The sequence below is a fragment of the Helobdella robusta genome (assembly GCF_000326865.2).
Source record: "Helobdella robusta unplaced genomic scaffold HELROscaffold_4, whole genome shotgun sequence".
NCBI classification, from domain to species: Eukaryota; Metazoa; Annelida; class Clitellata; order Rhynchobdellida; family Glossiphoniidae; genus Helobdella; species Helobdella robusta.
The window spans coordinates 1,831,958-1,858,532 of record NW_008704902.1 but is presented as its reverse complement, the minus strand read 5'-3'; the positions used below and the strand labels follow the sequence as shown (position 1 = coordinate 1,858,532).

Genomic DNA, 26,575 nt, shown 5'->3' with positions numbered 1-26,575 from the left:
ACAACAAAAACGACAAACGAATTCGACGTTTTGTACATGTATGTTTAAAAATGAAATACTTGACCAAGTAATTAAGAAACATTAAATTGTAAATAAATCAATGAACAAATTAGGAATAAATTATAATCAAATGAATAAACAAGAAGAACGTCGGCACATAAAGCTCACGTCGAAATATAAATATTATTGATACTAGAAAACACGAGAAAATGGTAATTTGTAAAGCTTTCACGATTGAACCATGAACAACTAATGCATTTTTTGTATCGTAACTATTTACAATGCCAAACCTATCAATGAAAAACAAATGTTCAAAAATCAATTCTTTGAAAAAAATATAAATGAAAAATGCAAACAACAATTTTTGACGACAAAATACGTACACCTAACAATTATATTAAATATAAATAGATTAATAATATATATATATATATATATATATATATATATATATGTATATATATAGATTATATATATAATAGATAAATTATACACACACACATACATATTATACATATATATATATATATGTATATATGCATAAACAATGGTATATACACCATTTCCAAGTACGGTTCATAACAATATGGATATAGAGATAGGATTAATCAGGTAGATCACTAAACTTGTGTAAATGCTTCCTGTGTCTTGCTCGTCTGATTAATACACCAGCCAAAACACAGGCTGCTTTTCAGTGCTGTCATATCTCACAAACAGAAAGCAGAATATAAAATAATCGTTAATTAATTACTTGACTTTTTTTTCTTTCTGCGTCATACAAATCAAAACGTACATACTTATACTAAATATGTATATGTGTACGTATTTATCTGTGTGTATGTTTATTTAATGAAAAGTTTAATAACCACTGAAATGGCGTACATGATAGAGGTTATGAATGAAATTAATAGAACATGCACTAACAAATAAATGTTTGGTAGAAAATTTGAATAAACAAACAAAACATTCGTTGGAATTAATGAGTTTTAAATAAAAATAATTACGCCAAACACACAGAATACTTTTAACGTATAATTAGACATAGGACATTGAATAAATAACAAAATGATTTCAAGAAATAAAAATGATGAAAAAAATCAGAAATATTTCCTTTGAAAATATTTACAAATTAAATGACGGCTAAAAATTTCATAAAATCAAGCAAGTATCGATGAAAAAATTAACGATATCAATCTCCTCACTAATCATTATTTACGAAAATACAAAACATAGAATCGTTCATCGCATCACATACATACGTTAATATATGTACGCCAGTTTATACACATGAACAAGTTAAAATCGTCCAGACGGAAATATAAACAAAGATGTGAACGCCAACAAGCGCCCCGCAACAAAGTATATGAATATAAAACATGGATACATACTCAGACACAACCATCTAAAAATGGCAGAAGATAAACACATGGGGAGAACTACAAAATAGATTGACCCTAGCCTTTTAAGTTATAACAATAAACAAATAAAATTCACACAAATATTTCACATTGAACCCAGAACTATCTCATCTTTATCACCGTCACCAACAAATGCAAAACAAATCCACAAGGATATGAAAAATCAAGCTGGAGACAACAACGACAATCCTTGATCATGTTCGATCGGTTTTTTATTTTTCTCCACAGAAAAACTTCTCGGTTTAAATTTAAAACTACACACACACATATACACATACACACACATGTAAATGTATACGTGTGTATACTCGAGCGTGAGTGCAGGCGTGATAAAGTTCAAATTAATGTTCGGTTTAACGACTATTCCAATGATAGGCCACCAACTCGGCAGTTCATGCCTTCATCTTCAAAGCAAGTGAAAATTTAATTTTGTAAAATATTCTAAAACGAAAACTTTATATATATACTACATACTAACACACATGTGTGCATGTATATATATATATATATATATATATATATATATATATATATATGTGTGTGTGTGTGTTAGCAAAAATATAATTATCCATATATATATATATATATATATATATATATATATATATATATATATATAAAATCCGTTTTTATGATCCTCCCCTAATCAATATACGGAACAAGATCATGGGTAAAGCAAATATAATCAGCAGTGGTGACGAAAAGATTGAGATACATGGAGACAGATATCACATCATCATCTAACGTGATACTATATCATAAGCAGAAGATGATTGAGATTGAAGCAGTTGCAGGTTACTTAATCCTTGAGCAGCCACACACGTATCCAATTTATTTAGTACATCTCTCAACATTTACTTAGGATAAACGAAAAAACGTTGAATCATGATACATAAGAACAAAAAGATGTAAGGTATTCATCATCCAGATGCAGGGCGATCACATGCATGAATGAATTATCAAAATAAATAATGAAGCACTTCAAGATAGAAACTTGTAAATCACGCAAGATCTTTCGACTTGAAAACATTCAACAAATATAAGTAGCAGACATGTTAACGGTGAACAATGACTCGAGTTAATATATAAACGACGAATGACTAATTAAGAGAATGAATGACAGAATCAATCAATCAATCAATCAATCAATCAATCAATCAATCAATCAATCAATCAATCAATCAATCAATCAATCAATCAATCAATCAATCAATCAATCAATCAATCAATCAATCAATCAAATCAATCTATCTATCTATCTATCTATCAATAAATGAAAGAATAAATGAATGAATAAACAAGATGAATAATAATTAAAACATATAATAAATAAATGAAAAAATAAGCCAAAGAATGAATGATTTAAATAATTAATTAATTGAACATCGAGTTTTTGGTTTCTAAGTAGAATCTCACATTGTGAAAAAAAAATACAAAATGTAATACAAAGAAGTGTGACTTTTAGTAAAAGTTACGACTCGTTCAATAAATTCAGTGCTTCAGTCTGATGGGGAGTGGTGCTTTGAAGGATTGTTGTCATGTGCAGACCTAATATCTTTAAAAAAGATTCGACGCAAAGCAAACATTCATAAACGACAAAGTTCCATTCGCCAAAATTGGATCAATAAAAATAACGAATGGATGATGAATGGTTTTCAAATGACATGATCCGAGAGTTTAGATCAAATCAAAATGAAATTTCACAAAATAAAATTTTAGTTCATTCATCATTTCGAACAACACAACAAACTAACTAAATAAATTATATAAACAGCAACAATAACGTAAAAGATGTACTCTTAAAAATTGAATAATAAGATACCTGAAAAATAGCACAATGACTAAAAATCAGCAAAGTACGACTCAAATGAGAGATCGTTAATCGTAAATCGTTATCATCGTTTCATGGACCGGAACAAAAAGTTAGACATCTTCATCCTTAAGCTGAAGTCGCACGTGAGACATAGACGATGTGAAACTACTCTTGCCAATTGAAGACCACTGATGAAGATGATCATGTTATAATTTTGGCAAATGGATAGTTGGGTAATAAATAGGTAGGTAGGTAAGGAAAGATATTAACATTTAAACAAAGGCCAAACACACACGCCAATCCACGTTACATATACGTACAAGTCCAAACTTTTTTTAAACTGGAAAAAACTAAAAAAACATAAAACTCAAAATTAAAAAAAAACAATAAAAAAGGATATATTCATATATAAAAAAAAACTTCTCATTCGAGTAATAAAAATTAAATACATCAACTTAAAATATAAATTGTAGCAAATGTTTCAACTAAAAAAACAAACAATTTAAAACAAAAACTCTTTTCTGTTGCATTAGAAAGCAAAAATTAAATATTAATTGAAGAGAAGCGAAGAGAACAAGCCAGACTAAATGAATGAACAACTTTGAACTTATAAATTCATTTGGGTTTGAGATTCACCCCTAATTTCCTGACCAGTGTTTAACGATAACAAAATAAATAAATGAAAATTAAAAATTCAATTCAATTTAACTAGTTGAAAACCAGTTCGATTATGTAGCTATTAAATAGCGTAATAAAATACTCATATCAGAAATTTGATCCGAAAACACACAACCGTAAAATATCACTTCTCAAAATCTCAGAAATACTAAACCGGCGCCCGAAAAGGAATACAGATTAATATTAGAAATACTCGAATCAGAAACTTGATCCGAAGACTCGCAACCATCAAATCTCATTTCACTAAATCTCAGTAATACTAAAACCGCGCATTAGAATGAACCAGCGCTCCAAACGTTCATCGAGATCGATGAATAAAAAATTCAGCACCAACCTATTGCTATCGGGAATAAGAATAAAAATGATAGCGAAATCGAAAAATTCCCGAAGTTATCGGGAGAAAAGTTATCAATTAAGAAAATAACTTACTTCCGATGATCGGATTGAGTACTAAAAAATATAATTCCCAATGTCGAGATTAGGAATATCGGCGATCCTTGGAAAACATAAATGTATGTGTCTGCGTATACTACATATACACGTTCATACGGTACATATACAAATTTATAAGTTTTGTTTTGCCTCTAACTCGAGGGATAGATAAACATTTATAACATATAAACACTTCAATACACACACACACACACCAACAAAGCATGCAAGAATGATATATACCACATATGGAAATTATATTTTGCAGTATCAGCTCGTTGTTGCCTTCTAAATTGGAGGAAAAATTATTAAAAAAAATATTGTGTACGGTGATGTGATAATAAGGACGATTTTGTGATGGTGAAGATGATGTTGATGATGAAAATGACGATAACGTTAATGTGACGGTATAGACTAGAGGTTCAACGTTGTTTATCAACTGTTTGCAATACATAAGAAACATTGTGAACAAATAAAATAAGATTAAATATTTACGTACATATATATATATATATATATATATATATATATATATATATATATATATATATATATATATATATTTATTTATTTATGTGTGTGTGTAAATGCATAAAATGAAATTAAAAATATATTTACACATTTATAACCACCATTGGAGTATAAAATATAGGTAACAACATATATGAATCTGTTTGAACACATTTATAGCGACACAAAAAAACGTACATGTCTACATATAGGATTACATTTATTCATACATAAAGTATATATATATATATATTATATATATGCAATATATACAGTATTGTATGAAATCTACAGAATTGTTGGTATTAATCAAATTTATGCCAACAATTCTATAGAATTCATACAATACTGTATATAATATGGTCTCTTTCTAATATATATATATATATATATATATATATATATATATATATATATAAAGGATGTATATATATATATATACATTGGATTAAGACTGTCAGAAATGCAATTTTTGATAAAAATGTTCCTTGTTAGAAAACTATATGTGTGTGTGTGTGAGTGCGTTTAGTGCCGTAAGTTTAAAAATATAAATAAAAATTAGAATGCTCAAATTAAAAACGAATATGTACATAATTTAATATTTAGAAATCAATTTCAACTACATACCGACATAACATATAAACATGTATATAAACATACACACACACACACACACACACACACACATATATATATATGTATATATGCGTATATATATATATATATATGCAATCGTAATGAAAATCACAGCATGTTCTGCGTTATTTAGCTTCTTATATAATTTTTAGATTTTTCTAACGGTGGATCGTGAATTATTGTCAAGTTTTTTGAGTTCAAAACCAAAATTTTAATAAATTTTAAGCATGATAGAACAGAAATGCATTTATTCGGTAGAATCGAAAAATTAAATAGGAAGCTAACCAACGCGGAGCATGCTATGATTTTCATCAATAATTACATTTCTGACAATCTTAATCCTATATATATATATATATATATGCATACATATAGTATGCAATCCACAAACACATTAAGTTATAATATACAAACATACTGCAACCAATATTGTGCTGTAAAGTTTTTGAACAATATATGTTGATTTGGAAAACGGCAATAAAAATTTTTTTAATAACTTCAGCGCTGACGTTGGCAATAGTAAAGACGACAAAAATGATGATGCTAATGATGATGGTTGGCCATGATGTAGGATGATTATAATAAAGACGATGAGTGTGGTCGATAACCAATGTAACTATTTATGCCTTGAAGTATGGGAACTGTCTGCTGTTTGGTAATGGCTATAATTATGGTTACTATGATGCCTTGCAAAATTAAAATAAATAATAAAATGATAATTAACAATAACATGGTAACAAATAATAATCATTTAATAGTAATAACAATATTATAAAAACAACGTTAGCACGTAATGGTATAAACAATTTGTTAAAATGACTATAATAACATAATATTAACAATAATAATAGAAATGACATCGCACATAATGATGTACAAACAAAATGAATAAATAAATAGAGAGCAGTAGAGAGTAGGACATCAGACCAGATTATATTCTTTAAGATTCAGCTGAAGAATAGTATCCTTAACAGCCGCAAAGACAAATCTTATGTTCTCCGTGTCTGTAAAGGTTTGTTCAAGTTATCATGAGTAATATAGATTTGTTATTATGAATAATTTTAATGTTCGTAATTTACAAATAGATAAAGTATATCATCAACATTAAATTAGCAAAGGAGCATATGAAATGTTGAAAAACAACAAGAGATTCAGACAAACAAAACTGCATATATGAGGGTATCTATGATTATAAAATGGACCCAATGTGTGGCCCATTTTTATCATAGGCTAGGAGTGGACCTTCAAAGATCCTGCAAGCAAGCACGAATAGACTAGAAGCAAAAAACGCTGTAACAAACTACACTTAATCACAAGCAGCCAAAAGAGGTCATAAAGAGGTCATAAAACAACAATTGAAGTTTGTTCCCTATTAAATTGTTTTCTGACAAAAATTTTCTTTCTAATTATTTCTCTCGTGATTGATTTTTTGATGTTTTGTTTGAATATTAAAAAGAATTAAAAATCATGTAAGTTAGTAGCATGAGTCTCCTCAGACTAATAAACAAATATGAAATACATGAAGCCAATTTACCAGTGGCGCAAGTGAAATGGGAGTAGATGATCTTATCTGGGTCAGGGTTGAGGTCAACAAACATCTTCAATATGAACTCTCTTGCTGATTGGGCATCCTTCTGAGGACCTGATGTTATTGTGGTCAGTTGTTAGGCAGTGCATTAGTTTATTCAATCATTCATTCATACAATCATTCATTTTTAACTTTAATCACTTTATTTTAACATAATAATGCATTCTCACTTCACTTCAATCATTACAATTTTGTATTAAAAAAACAAAATGAACTTGAATAATAACTCAGAAGCTAAACATCAATCACCATCATTGTTAAGGATGAAAATTGTAACAAATAAACAAAAAAAAACAATTGGAAAAATATTTTTTTGTCAGCAAAATAATAAAATCAGATAAAATATTGATTTCAATGATAAGCAAGTTTATTGTATGTAGCAGAGCAATCTTTATCTCATGTATGCTCAGATTATTTATATATATATTTGTCCTTCTTATCAGTTCTTTCTTGGTTTATACAACATGTATATATATATATATATATATATATATATATATATATATATATATATATACAAATATATATTATAATGACCATCAAATTCAGGAAAGTAATCAACAAGATGGGAGTAGAGGATCTTTTCTTCTAGAAGATCCTTCTTGTTGAGGAAGAGTATGACTGACGAGTTGTGAAACCAGGGATATGTGATGATTGTTCGAAATAATGCCTTTGACTCCTCCATGCGATTCTGAATTTTTATTTTGAAAGATACATTATTTACAAGTAAATTTGATATGCTAACAGAAGTACATTTTTTGTATATAATAACATAAAATAATTTAAGCCAAACCAAAAAAAAGTTATCTTTATAAAAAATTTGGAAAAAAAATTCTGTAAATTGAATTGAAATGTTATTTATAATGACATTAAAATATGTTATAAAGTTTTGCCTTCCTAGTTTCTACTAGCTACCATTTTTCAGTCTGCACAGAACTAAAAATAATTGGTGAAAAAAAAATTTCTCATTCTCCATGTTATGTCCTTAATTTTAATTAAGTACCTAAAAAATACATTTATAATAAACGTCTACAAAACATTCAAAAACAACTATCAATCTATCAATCAATCAATCTTTGTTTAGCATCCAGAGATCCAGTTCTCCCAAGGTAGGACGTTTTTCAAAAAACAAAAACGACTAAACTACGTATAAATTAATTGCAATCAAATCAAAAAAATCTACCTTCAATGTGAAAAAAAAATCTAACTTCGTTATCGGACTCAACCAGTACTTGATCATATTCACTTAAGGCGACTAGGAACATGATGGATGTGACATTCTCAAAGCAATGAATCCACTTCCTTCTCTCTGACCTCTGGCCCCCTACGTCAACCATCCTGATGGGAAATAGTTAACATTTTTAAAGTAAGATACATTGGAAATAGATATAAAATATAGTTCATTTGTGAAATACATATGCAGAGATACTAATTACACGAAAAATTTTTTGAGAGTTCACAAAAACAACCAGTACCACAATTTCATAGGATATTTATCAGTTTATTAGAAACAGCAACAAGTGATGACAACACATAAACTATCTACACTACGGTGTTTAAAGAGTCAAACAACTATTGCAGAGATATGTACCAAAGAATATCTCAAAGTATGACAGAATGAAAAACCTGAATATGATGCTATCCAGATCAAAAGGATACTCAATAATGCCTGTTGTTGGCACTCTCACCCTCAAAATGTCTTGTAATGTCGGTAAATAGTTAGGAGAGGCTATTGTATCCAGGTTATCCAGGTAACTAGAAAAAAATATAATTTTTAAAACTTTCATTTTTTAATGAACAGTTTTAAAATATTAGATTTTAACTTATTTCATATAAAAAGTTATCAATTCAAATTGTATTGATTAACAAATACGCAAAAATACAGCGCTTTCAGAAATCCATTTAATTAAAAAATTCATTGGTCCCAAGGACTGTAGATGGAAAAACTGGAAAATTTCCAAATAACAACCAATATAAACTATGGAAACAGAAAATAAACCATAAATGTACATTTGAAACTTTCAAATCACTTGTCAAAACAAAAAATGTACATAATGAGTTATAAAAGCAATAAATGACTGACTATTTAGCAGAATCGGTTAGTTGATATTCTCTTCGCCTGTCGTAACATTCCTGGATACCTGAATCATTCCATAGTGACTTCACTGCATCCACGTATGGTTTTTCGAATGTTGTCACTTTCTCATAATCAATTTGCTTCAACAGTTTTGAGTTTTCCTGGAGAAATAATCCAGCAAAACATATTTTTAGAAATGATTCATGTAAATTTGTGAAAATTTAATTTCTCACATTTAAGACACATATTATTTAATTTATAAGCCTTAAACACAAGCATTTCTTAAAAATAATAAAAAGTAATACATTTATTAGCATTATCCGGCTTAAACAACACATGCAAAAAACCATTAAATCGATAAAACACCTGAACTGCTAGAGGTATGCTTGTCATAGTCACAGACAGTGTCGATAAGAAGAATAACATGAAAATATATTATGAAATAACTAAACCAAAACAAGCTTTATAATTAGGTTACTTGGTAACATATAAATATAAATAAAAGTATACAAGACAAATATATGTACAGACACAGAATCAATAAAATGTTCAAAACTTACTTCATTTTCATGATTTTTATATGGAATTCTAAGGGTCTCCATGGCTCGAACCATGGAACTGACAGCCATGAAAATATTCTGATAGACAAGTTTTGTAAAACTTCGTTTCTCTTCATCAGAATACCCACTACCATGAATAATTTTCATCTGTTTAATGAACGTACTCTTGCCTGACTCTCCTGTTCCTACAATCATTTAAAAAAATTATGCATTAAATCAAACAATCTTTGGATAAATTATAATATAAACAAACAAAAATCTTCAGTTTCTAGTCATGGATTTACAAAATTTAAAAAAAAAAAGAATTCTATTCATTGATTTTATTTTTAATTTTTAATGATGTGAATAAATAATATTTAGGGGAATTGAAAAAATTTTAACTTATTTTAACTAATCTAACATTAATGTTAGATAAGCACTAGTGACTAATTAATGAGCAAATAGTTTCTATAAAAACTAAAAAAAATAGATGAACATTTATTAAGCAACATCTCATCACACTTACAATAATTCCAAATTGTTCATTAATTGCATGCTTAACTGTTAGTTTAATCAAGTGTTAACTCACTGTTTGGTTTGTTTCTTGTTTGTTTATTTTATATGTTTAAGGCTCTCATTCATTTTAAAATAATAAATAAAATACTTAATTATTAAAAAACAAAAAATAATACAACTTCCTTAATCCTAGTTCTCTTTTCTTACTTTCTGCTTATTTTACTTAGATGTATTGTCTCTAGTTTTTTTGGTTTAATTAATTATTGATTTTTAATTAGTCATTTAGAGTTCAGTTATGCTTTTTTCTGATTTTTATTTTTATGTTAACATAACTAAAATATTCCAACTCATTGCATTTTATTTGATTTACGTCATATAAAGACTACACCGTTTGTTACAATATATAATATTAATATAAATTAAAAATATCAATAAAGCTGTAAATAAAGGTTTTTTTTTTAAAAATAATGTGATGAGATGATGGCTGGATAGTTGGACTGGACTGGGGCATATGTGCAACTACAAACTTTTCAGTGAAACGGAAAAAATTATGGAAGTGTAAACAAACCTAATAGAAGCAACTTCAATTCTCTTCTGGCATCTCTTTTATCTTTGCGTAACTGTTTCTCAATCTCCTGATTTATCCTTTTCTGCTCTTTCGCTTCTTCACTTAGACAACAGTCCATCTTGAATTTTATTTTATGCCGACTTCCTGTCACCAAAAACTATAAATTCGCTAATTTATTCAGTGTTTATATAATTAGATCAAAATATATGGAGCTCATATACTTATAATTCCGACGATTGTGATATATAATATCTTGAAATGACGGAATAGTTATCATTATGTGTTGCTAAGACAGCATTCTAGTTCGAATTTCAACTTTAGAAATGTGACGCAGATATAGCGAACATGGATATATACCCATGATAGCGAAGAAAGCTGGTAAGTTTTTTTAAACAAGGTTCATGTAGTATTCAATCTCCTGAGCATGAAAATATATAATTCGGTAACAAAAATTAGGCCAATTTCAGTATGTAATATCTTGGAACCACGAAAAATTTATCATTATGTATTGCTGAAATTGCAGTATAGTTAAATTTTTGATTTTCGGTTATGGCGCTGATTTTGATTAGACATGTAGTTTTTTTTAAGATTCATTTAGTACTCAAACTCCTGAGCATGAAAATGTATAATTTGGTAACGGAAATCTAGACAGTTTTGATATATAGGCGTATATATATCATCTTGATACGACTGAAGTGTAATCATCATGTATTACTGAACAAACACTATAGTTTGATTTTTGTTTTTTTTAACGAGGTGGTGATTTTGTAAATTAGACGTGTAGTTTTTTATTAGATTCTTGTAGTATTCAATCTCCTGAACGTGAAAATGTAAAACTTGGTAGCGAAATTTTAATATATAATACATATGTTGAAACGAAGGAAGTGTTATTGTGTGTTGCTAAACACGATCTTGTACAATACAACAGAAGGCTGGATCATGGATATATATCCATGGGCTGGATTAGAACCTTGAATTTAATATTATATATGCCATTCATAACATATCATTTTTATCATAATCGTATCATTTATACCAGATAATTCATATTATATCATTTATAGTTATATATCATTAATCACACTATTTTAATCAATATTTATGTTGATATGATTGTATAATTTAAAAATGGCCAAATTACTCGCAATCAATATCCAAATGCATGTCTAAATTTTTACTAAACAAATGGTAATATATATATCAAACACTACATAATAAAATTACACGATGCAAAGCAATTCTTGTCTAAGACTCTATTATAATATAGTTAAATTTTGTTCGTTAAGATTAAAAAATTAGCACTTACTAAGCGCTACAATTTTTTATTTATCTTGGTGCCTTTAGTTGTCGGTAATGTCCTTTTTCCGGTTTTGCTAAGTGAGTTGCGGTGGCGTGGTTTTGTTTGAGATTTTGTTTGTGTGTTTCAAAGTTTGGGAAATATTATTTTTTTAATTTACGTATTTCATTGTTTTCATTCACTTAGGCCATCTTTGGCACAATGCCGCGTATAGCTTTAGTGCAGAGTAAAACATACTCAACTCCTCGTCGTCCTTATGAGAAGGAGCGACTTGATCAGGAGTTGAAACTGATCGGTGAATTTGGATTGAGAAACAAGCGTGAAGTATGGAGGGTCAAGTACGCACTGACGAAGATCAGAACTGCCGCCAGAGAGCTGCTTACATTGGATGAGAAAGATCCAAGGCGTTTGTTTGAAGGTTTTATTTTATACTCTTCTGTTTTTTTTTTATTTATTTATATTTAATTGGATTTTTTATTAAAAAAGGCATTCAAATGATGAAATGGTTATGTAGATTTTGAAACCTATCCATTTTTGAAGAAATTAATTTTAATAGTTAATATTTAAATTTTTATGTCAATCATTATCTTAATAACATAATTAATAACACAAATCTTTTAGGAAATGCTTTGTTACGTAGGCTGGTTCGTATTGGTGTATTGGAAGAATCCAAAATGAAGTTGGATTACGTTTTGGGTCTTAAACTAGAAGATTTTTTGGAGCGTCGTCTTCAAACACAGGTCTTCAAGCTGGGACTTGCCAAAAGTATTCATCATGCTAGAGTTCTGATTAGACAAAGACACATTAGGTGTGTTAAAGTAACTTTTGTTTGAATAATGTAAAATCGAGATGTTAATAACAATATATCAATTATATAATAATACTATATCAATTATATTTTATCTGTTTTAATGACATTTTAAGAATATTTTAAAATAAAAGTGGACAAACAATTATGTTAAGGTTGATATATTTCATTCTAGCTTTAATATTAAGCAAATCTAACCAAGAATATTGAAAATAAGACAACTTGTATTGAAATTGGGCTTAGAGTTGTTTAAATTGTTTGGAATTCTAATTTGAAATTTTGTCATTAAAAAATGAAATGATGAATAAGCAATGATTGTATCCCGGCGGGGATATTCATAATTTTATGTTGAAATTCATTGCTGCCTTCCTTCTGATCATTTAATTTAATAGACAAATAGTTTAGGGGAAAATCTAGCAAGTGTTTTTAGCTATTGCTGAACAATAAAAATATAGCAAATTAAATGTTTATACGAGATAATGAATAATCTTTAGTTTATAATATTTAGTGATAATTGTGAGTTGCTTAGTGTTGGCGTTAGGGAACATTTGTTGAACAATGTTTGCTGACTTTTGACAAGTCTAAATTTACACTCATCCATTCTTCTCAGTGCAAGAAAAGAGGATATCAACTTGAATATAATATAGAATGTTGAAATATTGTCTGCGTGTCAACTGAAGTTTTAATTTCATTTGTTCATTGTGAATTCGTAAATCAAACGAAGTGATGAAGAAGCAATGATAGTATCCCGGCGGGGATATTCATAATTTTATGTTGAAATTCATTGCTGCCTTCCTTCTGATTGTTTGCTGGCTAACTTGCTGTAGGAAATGTGTTTATAAAATTTAAATTGCTTAAAAGCAGCTGTATAGCACCATGGTGCAACTATTTTAATTGACTTAATTTTTAATCCATGAATTACAGAGTCAGAAAGCAAGTTGTTAACATCCCTTCATTTATTGTGCGCTTGGATTCGCAGAAGCACATTGATTTCTCTTTGAAGTCACCATACGGTGGTGGCAGACCTGGTTTGTGTCATTTTTGCTACCTACTAATTTTTTTATATTATTATTTTTGGCTTTCAATTACATATTTTTGGATGACATCATTGTATAGCTACTCAATTCAATTGTTATTTTTGATAAATTATGTTCCGCTGTTCATGCGCATGAACACTCAACAATCGTGCAGGTCGCGTTAAGAGAAAGAACCAGAGGAAGCCAGACAGTGGTGCTGCTGCTGAAGAAGAAGAAGATTAATCCATCTTATTTATAATATTTAACAGCAGTGAACTATCTCTTGCAATGTTTTTGTTATTGCTTGTTGAATTTAAAAATTAAGAAAAACAAAAAGTTTAATGGTTTTTGTTTTATAAAACAATACTATTGGAACAGGTAGTTGTAAAGTTGTGTGTTGTTTGGTAAAGGCCAAACATAATCTGCAAGGATAAAATATAAAAAATGTATTGGGGAATTGTGAAAAACGACAAAAATTACCAGAAGGTATGGTGGTGTCGTAAGGTGTGTCCAGCTGTCTCAACATTTCGTCTACAGTTGAAATGCAGTCTATCTCTTCATTCAGTAGGTAATTTATCACCCCTGTTCGTTCATTTTTAGACTGGTTGGGTTAATTGTATCAGTGAGGTTTAGCAGTCATTTGCACACATTGTAATAACCTTGAGATGGTATGAATTCAGTATTTTTCACAAAAAGAGTTTCAAATGCTTGTTTAACATAGTGCTTTGGAGTCTTGTTGATGTACATGCCAATATCTAAAAGTTGCTTTAGCAGATCAATAACTATTTTCTCGTCTTTATCAACAGGCTGAAAATTGTCTGAGTCAACTCCTTCAATCTCCAACAATTGCCATTGAAAAAATGGGTAATGTTGGATAGCAATGTAATTTTGTGTTAATTGGATGAAACCCATTTCGTTTAAGATTATTGAAAATATCTCATCTAGTTTTTTATGCTTAATGAAGAGTTATCATAAGTGGTCAAATCTTGCCATCTGAAAATAAATAAAAGGATATATCATTACACAGCACCAAGACTTTTGAGACTTCGAAGTTTGCATTTGGTCCCTTGCTATCATTGTCCACTTCTCTCATGTAAAGTGTTATTATCTTGATGGGTGCCTGTGGTAAGCATTTTAATGCACAATTGAATTGTTGACCTGAGATGATCAATTATGTGAGCAAACTGAAAAACGTGTTCAAATTTGGTGGTATGGATTTATGTAGTATTTAATTTTTTTTTTAAATATTTCAGGTAGTAAAGAGCTCTCCATGTTGATAGCACGTATTTATTGTATTGTATTATATTGAATGTATAGTATTCAACAATATCAACTATGCGTGGTATAACTATAAATCTATTAACATAGAACAATTCTGAACTATAAGTAATAAATAATTGAATCAACACGTTTTCTACCTCGATGATGTGCACCACATGTCTTCTGTGGATCATTAAAAATCCCGTCGCTGGATCCGTCTGCAAATTTTGTGCTGTTTCTCGTAAAAATTTATCGTACTGCACTGAAGTCGGGTTAACAAAATTAACATTACAAGCTCTGAATTTCATTAAAAGCTGATCACAATTAACGATTACTTCCAATGTTGTTCCCGTTTTCAGCCGAAACTTTTTTAATTTTTGATAAAATGACAATTCTTTGATATATGGTGTTCTGTATTAAAATACAAATTATACCTTTTTATGATATTATATTGTTCTTTCATTTAACAATCCTTCTAAAAATCTAAAATTATTTTTTAAGAAACAACGCACTCTGCCAAAAACAGAATTTTTTTCTTCAAAAACAGCAAACAAATTTTCTCTTTTTTCGTCGAATTCGTCTAAGTCTACCAAATTGTTAGTCATATTTTAGTAATTAATTAAACGAAAATGTTTGAATTTAAGTCAAAAAATTTCACAAAGCAACGAGTTTATTTATTAGAGTATCCTAGCAACTAAATTTAAATTTCAAAACTATTGCTATCAGAAATGTTACAATAAGCTTATGTAATAATTGAAACTACATTTACAGCATAATTAATTACATTTATAAATCACTATTAAACATGTTCAAAAGTGCATAAACACTAGGGGATCGATATTATCATATGAAATTATATTCATAAAGTGTCAATATTTCTGGATCGTAGGTTGATTCAAAATGTGATCCGACTATGGTCAATGTTACGATAGCATTTATGGCGCTGGCGACGGTAAGCGGCACTCCAATTTTTAAAAAATCTATCCGTTTGAGGTCGTTGGTTGTCGAGAACATGATTAAAGAGGGTATGCTGCAAAACGGCGATACAAATGTAAATTTCGTACCAAGGAGTGTGTACATCATCGTCCATGTTAAATCAAGTTTGTTGGACTGAGATAAATGCAAAGAAAATGGTAACACGATGTGTGCAACGGTTTGATCCAAATTGAAAGCAGCCAAATTCATAGATAAAAAATACAAGGTTAATTTTACAACGAATTCTGGCATGCCATTCAAAAAGTATGATAAACCTTTTCCTATTGGCGTAGAAACTTTGGAATAGTAATACCCGATTAAAAGTATGTTCGACGCTCCGACATAGAGAATTGCTGTCCAGGGTATGGAACGGCAAACTTTGGTCCATTCAAGGATTGATTGCATCGTAGGCTTTAATAAATAATTTGAGCTAATGAGCGATGGCCTTCTATCTTGAGTGACGTAAAGTCGTTTGCTGGGCATGATGAATAGTATGAAACTTGAAATGCATACCACAGACGAGAATGTAATTTCTTTGAGTTCTCTCATACTGATAATTTTGAACCATTTCATTATTATCCAATCACTCCAGCCATAGAAAAACATTGACTTTCGCGTGAAAGCCAGCAATATAATAATTACCAAATTGACTATCATAATCGACTCATACCAGGATAACTTTTCCATATTTACTTTGTAAGCGTAAAGTTTTTTGTGAAATATCTTTTCGTCTTCTTTTAACTTTTGCGAACATCTGGCACAATTTATCAAAGCATTGAATGTCATACGAACACATGATAATGTAAAGTTGAGACCCACAAATCTGATCATTAATATTAACCAAAGTGTCACTATGTTGCAAAATGTTAACGGAACTGCAACAGCATACCAAAGATAAAAATTTTTTTTAAAACGAGTTCGTATCATATAATCCAGAAAAATTTTAGCTTGTTCGCAGCTGTTAAATGAATTCACGCTTCCCATAACACTTGCAAAACAAAGGCCTAACCGGAATGCCATCTCGAAATTTTGCTGTAGTGTTATAATGCCTTTGACATCCGTTCCGTAGTAGTTTCTTCGATCGTGTATGAAAAGCACATCGAACATGCTTTCAATGAACGGCTGGAAAAGAAAGACTACAAAATAATCCGGACAACATGAAGACATGAAGCTACACACACAAAGGAAGATTAATAGGATATTATGTGGATACATGGAATAGCCAGAAAGAAAATCCAAACAAAACCTTCTTGCTAGTTGGCAGTTTGATATGGCTTGACTATAAATGGCTGCTACTACTACTCCAAATGTGTTTGTAGTAAAAAATCCAAAAGAATAGTCAGGCATCGATATGATATTGATGGTGTGCAACAAGAAGGGTGTCAAGAAACATATCATGTGAAGAGGCATGCAGGAAAAAGTCCAGGCGATAGTTACTATAAAGTATATTATAATATATTCCTTGTCTGAGGACTTTAACAACGTCAGAGCGACCAGAACGCAGGTGGCAAATAAAATTTGTTTCTTCATTGCTTTCACGTCTTTAATAATTTCGTTAACAGTTAATTTTTTAAAAATTGGAAACGTATAATTGACTTCGGAACTCAAGTTAACGTTCGACATATTCTTCAAACAACTAAAATTTTTATAATCCCAAATAACAAAAGTGCACAATTAGAAGATGATCATGAAACCGTTTGTAAACAAAAACAGAAACATATGATTACAGATGATTTTGTTCAAACGTCATCATTTGCTTTTGTTAATTAATTTTATATTAATTTTTGAACCGCTGTCAATCTCGACCTCTTGCTGCTTTTTAAATTTTTTAATCAGGATTTTTTTTTCTTTCATATTAAGCCAATTGAAAACAGTTCCTGGCCCGCTCTGATCTACAACAAAACCACGTTCCGGAATGAAAGCTTTGTAAAAATGGTTCATCGTGCGGTCACCTTTTTTAACTGTCAACCGATTTTCTTCCTGGTCATCGACAAGGTCAAAAAATTCTTTCAAACGAGCTTGTGACGATATCTTCAACAGTCGAGAAAGTTGGTCACTATAAAAGTCTATTGATGTTTTGTTTGTGTAAAACGGGAGTGTTTGTTGCAAACTTAATATGGTCGTCAGTAAAAATTCTTTCATGATCACCGAGCCATTAGGAATGAATTCAGAAAGTTGGCTTACAGTGAGGCTGTAGACGATTGTGTTGTTTGAATTACAGATGGCTGTGCTGCAATACACGCAACTATTCATCAAGTACTCCACTAATCCTGAGTGAGTAAAAAATTAAAAATTAATTTAATTTAAAAAATGTTTTTATATTCAGTGAACTCGCCTAAAGATACGTTCTGCTTTAATAATGTTATGTCAGTGTGGATTGATTTTAAGAATAGTTTGCGATGTTCAAATCTGTGAATGAGATCATTAATAATTTATAGTGATCACTTTTCATCTTATGCAAGTTTCCATTTCAGTAAAAACTAAGACCAAACTTCTGCTTACTGGACTAATTTTGGAACGCGATTAGACAAGCTGCTTAAATTTTCACCATTCTTCCTTGTTCCAGTAGACTTAACTATTTTAATTTCACCTCTATAAAAATAATTATTCATTATATATTAATAAAAGTTGAATTTTATTTTTAACTCGTTAGTGTTGATAAATTTAAAAACTATGATTTCAACACCTTGCAATGAACATCACATCAGAAACGGCTGAATTCTGCTTGTGAATAACGTTACCAAAATTATATACGTTCTTTTTTAAAGCCATTTTCAATTGATTGGATTTTTCAGCGGGAAATTTTTTAAAATGGATGAAATTATTATAAAAGTGCATTTTTTCTTTAATGTCCTGTTGCACGCGTCCCTTCAGCAGAGCGTTATAAAGAGTTCGTGACAGGAACATGACACCACAAATTGAATCGGTCATCAGCGACACAACTGACCAACTTTGTTCACGTGTTAACGACGTGCTCCCTATAGTCAAGCCTTCACCTGTTTAGAAAATTATTTGAAACTTATTTTGTAACCGCATAAAACATTTAAATAAATTTGTCATTAAAATTTTTTTTTTGAACATCACTCGTTAAGCCGACCTACCAGCTATAACAATTTCTTGCGATATGAAGTTGTTTTTTTCGGTTTATTCACATATTCATCTTTAATTTTATTAGTTTTTGTAAGCAAAATAGAAAAAAGTTTAGAGATCATTCTCTTTAACTGCACTTGCTTCATAGGCGTCAACAAGGCATACTCATTTCGCACTTAGTGTTTGCCTTTGACATTTATATTACACTATTTAGATATTTAAAGTAGCAAAACATAAGGTTAGAACTGTACACACATGATTACCATGCGTTTCCACAAGTGTTCCCAGCTGCTGCCGAACTTCTTTCTTTGGGTTTATGTAAGGAATGTTCGGCTGAGTTGTTTCTAGTTCGGTGAAATTGACATCGGTCTTGTAGATTGAAACATGCCCGCTCACAACTATCAACATTCTGTCCGTTTGAATTGGGATATATGTTTTGGATATCAAATTATTTCATGCAATTTTATGTAATGTTTGGTGATCGTTAACAATGGATCTCAAATTACAGGAATGTTCCCTACAAACCCATTTATTTCTTCTCCTTGTTTCACGATTAAATGTTCATCCTTGTATTGTTTCACTTCGCTATTCCGAATCATCGTTAAAAGATCGTCTGATTAGAATAATAAAACATATGAATTATGTCATATGTTCAGTTTGCCATTTAAATGTGTGAAATCTTCGTAATGAAATATAGTAAGGTAATTTGATGGTAATTTATTTCTAATAGTTGTTTCCAACTTAACAATTTGTAAGGTTGGAACTTATGTCTTTGCAACTCATATCTCCTAACTCCATTTAACGATTATGAATTACTAATAAAAATAATAATAATTACAGCAACAATAATAGTAATTTTAGTTTCAGTAATAATAATAATAGTAAAATATTAAGCATTATTATAACGATAGTAATAATAATAATAATAATAATAATCGACCAGGTTGAAAGAGTCGAAATGAATTTTTTTCAAGGAGTTGTGAGGAGAAATGTTGCTTCCATCAAAACTTCACCATCACCATCCTTTCCCATAACAACATTTCAAGCGATTAATAAAAAGACTGTTAGGACCAGAGTTTCGGAGACCGATGAAAATATCCGACTCAGAATGAGGAACCTCAAAAAAATCTCACTTCTGCACTTAGGTTATTACTATGATTTCAAAGATAAAAATTTTCAAAAAATTAATTGTTTCAAAATTGATTTGCAATTCGATGGACTCAATGTGTAACATGGTGATGTTAGTTTAAATAACGTCTTCGTTTATGATAATAGTTAATTAAGATGATAATTTATTAACATCTAGCTTACTTGAAGGAAAAAAATTTTGAATGTAGGCATGAAAAAAAAAATTAGACCTTGCGAAAGATGAGATGTGAGAGGCACATGTTTCTTCAACCAATATATCATCTTCCTTTCTTTATCTCCAGCTTTTTGGCTTTCTTGAATATTTTGATTGTGAATGTATATTCTTCTTACTTACATATTACAGTGTACATTATTTTTATAGAAATATATATATATATATATATATATATATTCATTATATATATATTTATTATATATATATAATGAATTTTGAAAGATTTTTCAAGTTTTTAAGAGCAAGTAACAAACTGTAGCACGAACCTTTGTGTTGGTTGTTTTTAAATGATTCGGCAATGTCAATCATAACATCATAAGCGTTGAAAGACATTACGCTGATTTACTTTTTGAAGATAAAACACATTTTTACATTAAATCCATCTGTGTATGCATTATTAGTATGACTTGAACGTGTTCAAATATTAATTAAAACGTTACGTGGTTTAATTAAATACAGTTGTTGGCATAAAGTCTTATAATTAATTACCTTGAGGATGTTGGGTTGGAACAAATCGAACACACGTGAAAAATTTTTAAAAATGTTTTCCCGTTTTTAAATTGAAAAACATACTTCTTTTTATTATTTTGTAACAATGATTTTTAAAATTAATAAAACAAGTAACATTTAAGCGATGGTAGTACCGAGTCTTTCAAAAATCGGTTAATATTTTCAATCACATCTTTACAAAAAACTTGATGGACAAATTTTCAATTAAAAATTAAAATGAAAAATGAAAATACTAATCATGATTGAATTAACAAAGCGACAAATTAAAAATGATGATTTTACAATTAGACCGACGGAAAAATGAGTAGATGTCTATGTCTGAAAATAGAATGCTGCATTTTTATACGTGGACCAGATGAGGCAGGATTTACGAAGCAGTTATAGAAGTATCAATTGGTGAACCGCTGCCAAGCCAATTAGATGAGTGATTATTATTAATTCAAGCATGATCCGATGGCGTCAGAGCACAAAATGTTTGTATGTGTGTAGTGTATCTATGTTTATGTATGTGTATGTACTGTACATGTGTGTGTGTGTGTGTGTATATTTATGTTTATATATGTTTGTATTTGTGTGCATGTATGTTTGTTTGCGTATGAATTTAAAAGTAAAAAAGAGGTACCTGTGTGTACCTGCAAGTTCTTGGATGCGTGTACGCATGTATATATATATGTACATATATACACACACGCATTCTTATATATATATATATATATATATATATATGTGTGTGTGTATGTATATGTATATATATTCACATACAAATATCTTATTGTATCTAAAATTCTTGGTATTGCATGAGTGTGCATACATGTATGTATGTTTGTATGAATGTGATGGTGATATTAACACATAATCTACGCAGACACGCCAGCACATAGTGTTTGTTTGGATGTTTATATGACCATCATGGAATAATAAATCATCATATATTAATAAAAAAAATAAATAAAAATTATTGTATAATTTTATAAAAATGATACAATAATTTAAATATAAATAAAAATAAATGTATAATTCTCATCAAATGATAATTATTATATCACCATCCTCAAATGCGAGTCCAATTAATAAATTATTAACGAATGAAAACAATATGAATGCAATAACAAGAATTAAGAAAAAGAATAAAACATATATATATATATATATATATATATATATATATATATATATACACATATATATATATATATATATATATATAACTAACAGGAATAATAGTACACATCCAATTGGATTGTATTCACTCCCTTATTTGTTTATTCTCAAATATCAGCATCCATCTTTCAGCACTTTCATCTCTAAATATCATACTTTCCCTATCATTGCAATGCAATCCTCGCATTGTTAATGATTTGCCTATAAGTTTTGTGTTTGGCGGGCGGTTGGAGGAGTACGGTAATTTGATGTTTTCAGGTATATATGTATTCATATGTCAACTTGTTTTACCGAATTTTTTTCAAAATTTTTAAATTGTGGATTTTTAAATTGTACAATTTTTGTATCAAAATTGAACATAAAGTAATGAATAATAATGTCCTGATGGATCTTTCAATATTCCGGCACAACCGTAAGTTATAATTTTTTGCGGTTTCCAGATGTATTAGTGGAAGTTTTTCTACATTGTAAATGACCATTCATTTGCTCCAACAGACTTTCCGCTGTTTTTTAAAGAGCATATTGACAAAAAAAAATGAAAAACTGTGTTTTTATTGTTGTTCTATTCTAAAATAATATAAAAAATTAATAAGTTTTACTAACTTTTTATTAATTTTATTGTTATTTTTGTTCGTTCACCCACATAAACTCACTTCTTAATATAAACCGTAACGAGATAGAATATCTCTGCCTGCACATAACGCAGCAGAACAAATGATTAATAACATAGATATGCTCGCACATTATTATTATTATTATTATTATTATTATTATTATTATTATTTCTTCTTATCTATTCCATTTATCATAAGACTTGTTTTGCTCCATTTGTTCTTTCAATTATTTTTTCACCCAAATATGTATGATAAGTTTTGTTATTGCTTTTATTAGGAACTTTTATAAACACACACACAAACATCACACACATCACACACAAACACACACAAAACACACACACACACAAACACACACATACACATACACACGCATACACACACATACCAAAAAGCTGAACAAATGTGAAAAATGATCATTTTTACATCAATTTCTCCTTGGCAGCACACACACAGCCGCGCAATTATCAACCTCTTGTAAATCAGTATTCATTCATTTTGCATCAACCTACAATTATTATTTCTGAATGTAATTATCTGTTCTTTTTTATATATTTTTTATATATTTACATACTGAAGAAGTACAATTGCTTATAAATACGACTCGAGATATTTTATAGTCTTTTATCTGATATAAGTAATGCAATGAAGTAATTAAATATAAATACAAAAGTTACCATACCTAAATAAATAATTAAATAAACAATTAAATAAATAAATAAACAATTAAATAAACTATTAAATAAAATAAATGTAATAATAATAATTGAATATATCAGAAGGATGGTGGCTGAAGATAAGCTTGCTTGCTTCTTGACGGTTCCTATGTTGAGAGTAACATGGAAATGATACCAGCCGTCCTGCTCAGAGTTCGACGAGGTTTCTCGTAATGTTTCTGTGGACCTGCTGGCTGCTTCGTTTGTTGAAGGACCATGGCATTGAAGTTCACTTGTCCGCGGATGATTTGCAAATTAATTAAACTAAACTGAGATTTTATCTTTACATTGATTGACACTGTTAGTTTAGAACAAAAAGGCTCACTCAATCACTGACAAAACAAAACATTTGACAACTAAGGAAAGAGGTTGCTTCAGGGAAGACGCTCAAAAATATTTGGAAAGTATTCAGTTGTAAAGGCATTTGTTTATATTTCTAACATACGCATAAATAAACAAATATATAAAAGTATTATTTATTCATCTGTTTATTTCAATACATTATAAATTAAAGCCATGCACTTATAAGGTTACAAGTGCACTGTAAAGAGAAGAAACACACACACAGGCGCGCACGGAGAAGCATTAATTGGTCTAATAAACACAGGATTATGTATGCAACGCAATGCATATATACATTGCAATTGTAATTGCCTATTTGATTGTTGTTGTTGTTGAATTGTTCTTGAGATTGAAGGATGGTTGCTAGGAGGATTAAAGGAAGAAGAGAGAAAAAATTATGAAAAAACGAAGAAAAGATAATGTAAGTAAGTGAAAGAGAGAGAACGAGAAAAAGTAGAGCGGAACAGTGGAAAACAGAAAGAGAGAAGAATGAATGTTTGCTCACCTCAAATTGGTGTTGCTGATAAAGCGTAATCGTGAACAAATGAATGGAAGGATGAATAAATGAACGAATGGATGGATGAACAAATGATTAGATGAATGGATGGATCAATGAATGGATGAATGAATGAATAAAGGAATGTATAAATGAGCGAACGAACAAATGAATGAATGAATGTATTACAAATGTACACATGAGTGAAAGGAGCTTTGTTTTCCGTTTTTAACTCAATGTATTTTTCTATGTTTTGTCTTACTTGTTATTTCAATGAAAAGAGAAATATATATCTCATCATTTTATGTCAGATTAATTATCTGAAACGTCCTACGTTGTTGTGATACGTTGGTGCAGAAACTTATATGGCCATTGAAATAATTTCCCGCCAATAAAATAAAAATTACAAACATACGTAGATAATAAAAATTATACAAACACAACTCCAAATTCCAAAGCAGCAACACAAACACATCACTTCAACACCCAAACAACTACACGCAACTGCAACGTACCTAGACTACAAACAAAATTACGCATATGAAAGCACTCACACAGACAAAACAATAAGCAGACGTAGAAAAATATGTTAACAAATAACAAGCAGTAAACACACAAACGGCAGAAAAAATAACACAATTTAACAACGATACAACCAAAGTAAGAACAAAACAAGCCCGGTTACATAAAACAACTAACCCAAAAACAACTTTGACATTTGTTTTAAAAAGACAGACACAACCTTGACACAGACAAAACAACATTACGCACAGACAACACATAAAACAACACAGAGAGAGAGAGAGAGAGAGAGAGAGAGAGAGAGAGAGAAAGAAAGAGTGAGAGAGAGAGAGAGAGAGAGAAACAATAGCACACACACAACACAAAGGCACAGAAGGAAGATGAACAAACCGGCTAAACATTCTTTACATTGCACATCAGGTGAGATGTTTCATACAATCATCATCCTCTACCTCCTCATCATCATCCTTATCATCATCATCATTATTATCATCATCATCATCATCATCACCCTTATCATCATAATCATCATTATATACCATGGTTATTCACAATACGCTTAGCTTTTTTGCTTATAAATAAAACATAATTGCACGCATACTCGTTTTTACTCGTACGCCACACACACACACGCACGCACGTACACAGACGCACACACACAGTCACACACACACATATGTATATACACATGTATATGTATATACATATGCCTACTACATATATGCAGGTATATACAACTTTGGTGTTTTGCCGTTAGTATACATTAAATGGCCAGTATCGTAATTATATGAGTTGGAATTGTTATCTTAATGTGCCTGCACAAAAATGTACAACAAGTATGATGAAGATGTTTGAGTGTACTGTGCTGTACACTCTTTGTGTGTGTGTGTGTATGTGTGCGTGCGTGTGCATGTACGTATGTATGTGTATGCATGGATATACGGAAAAGTTTTTGTGAAGATTCATCAGCACACAAGGAGTTAGGATGAATGGTTTGTCAGGAAAATGTTCATTTCAACAAGCTGGTTGGTTGATTGATTGGTTAGTTGATTGATTGGCTCTATAATTGATTGGTTGATTAGTTGGCTGGTTGATTGATCGTTTGATTGGTTGGCTGGCTGATTGTTAGACAAATTAGTTGGATGTATTCAAGCATCTGGTCCACTTATTCTGCAATTCATTCATAAAAAAATATTTGATCGTCTGTTCAAAATTAAAACATGCATAGAAATTGTTAAATATTATGACAATTTTTATTTTTTCAAGTTATTTTAACTGATGTATAATGCTGGAAATGTGATGTATCGAATCCTTTTCAATGCTTCCCACGTTATCGTAGATGCATGTAATGGATGGATGTGGATTTTTCTTGCAATTGAAGCATTACATCTACTCACTTCAACTTAGTATCAAATTTGTGATTTCATTTCTATAGAAAATATTTATCAAACTGTTAGTTGTTGATGAAGTGCTAGTCAAAATTTGTTCATCAACTTCCGCAATAATTATCGTGCACTTACCAAAAACGTTATCACATCGCCATCATCTTCTTCCTCCTCCTCCTCCTCCTCATCATCATCAGCCTCATCAACCTCATAGTCATCATCATAGCACTCACCAATCATATTGT

At 29.9% G+C, this 26,575-nt stretch overlaps 5 protein-coding genes across 5 annotated transcripts in view; 2 read left to right on the top strand and 3 right to left on the bottom strand.

The window, feature by feature from the left end:
* Window positions 1-6,408: 6,408 nt before the first annotated feature.
* Window positions 6,409-10,893, bottom strand: HELRODRAFT_162221 (hypothetical protein; the record flags this gene model as incomplete). Its single annotated transcript, XM_009024490.1, has 8 exons — window positions 6,409-6,491; window positions 7,022-7,129; window positions 7,613-7,766; window positions 8,284-8,413; window positions 8,702-8,830; window positions 9,159-9,313; window positions 9,713-9,897; window positions 10,776-10,893. 8 exons carry the CDS (start codon window positions 10,891-10,893, stop codon window positions 6,409-6,411), a joined length of 1,062 nt encoding a protein of 353 aa, XP_009022738.1.
* Window positions 10,894-12,273: 1,380 nt separating this feature from the next.
* HELRODRAFT_155894 (hypothetical protein) lies at window positions 12,274-14,139 on the top strand (the record flags this gene model as incomplete). Its single annotated transcript, XM_009024489.1, has 4 exons — window positions 12,274-12,490; window positions 12,694-12,880; window positions 13,805-13,908; window positions 14,072-14,139. 4 exons carry the CDS (start codon window positions 12,274-12,276, stop codon window positions 14,137-14,139), a joined length of 576 nt encoding a protein of 191 aa, XP_009022737.1.
* Window positions 14,140-14,262: 123 nt separating this feature from the next.
* Window positions 14,263-14,808, bottom strand: HELRODRAFT_162219 (hypothetical protein; the record flags this gene model as incomplete). Its single annotated transcript, XM_009024488.1, has 3 exons — window positions 14,263-14,318; window positions 14,377-14,478; window positions 14,556-14,808. 3 exons carry the CDS (start codon window positions 14,806-14,808, stop codon window positions 14,263-14,265), a joined length of 411 nt encoding a protein of 136 aa, XP_009022736.1.
* A 1,191-nt stretch (window positions 14,809-15,999) lies between these two features.
* Window positions 16,000-20,917, bottom strand: HELRODRAFT_162218 (hypothetical protein; the record flags this gene model as incomplete). The annotated part of the gene is made up of 6 exons (XM_009024487.1): window positions 16,000-17,672; window positions 17,922-18,401; window positions 19,083-19,127; window positions 19,485-19,630; window positions 19,747-19,834; window positions 20,851-20,917. 6 exons carry the CDS (start codon window positions 20,915-20,917, stop codon window positions 16,000-16,002), a joined length of 2,499 nt encoding a protein of 832 aa, XP_009022735.1.
* Window positions 20,918-23,708: 2,791 nt separating this feature from the next.
* HELRODRAFT_188903 (hypothetical protein) overlaps window positions 23,709-26,575 on the top strand; it is a gene marked incomplete at both ends in the record, with an annotated part of 5,492 nt that continues 2,625 nt past the window's right edge. The window contains 2 exons of the mRNA XM_009024486.1: window positions 23,709-23,748; window positions 25,049-25,083. Of these exons, the coding sequence (XP_009022734.1) occupies window positions 23,709-23,748; window positions 25,049-25,083 (75 nt within the window). The remainder of the gene's footprint in view (window positions 23,749-25,048; window positions 25,084-26,575) is intronic.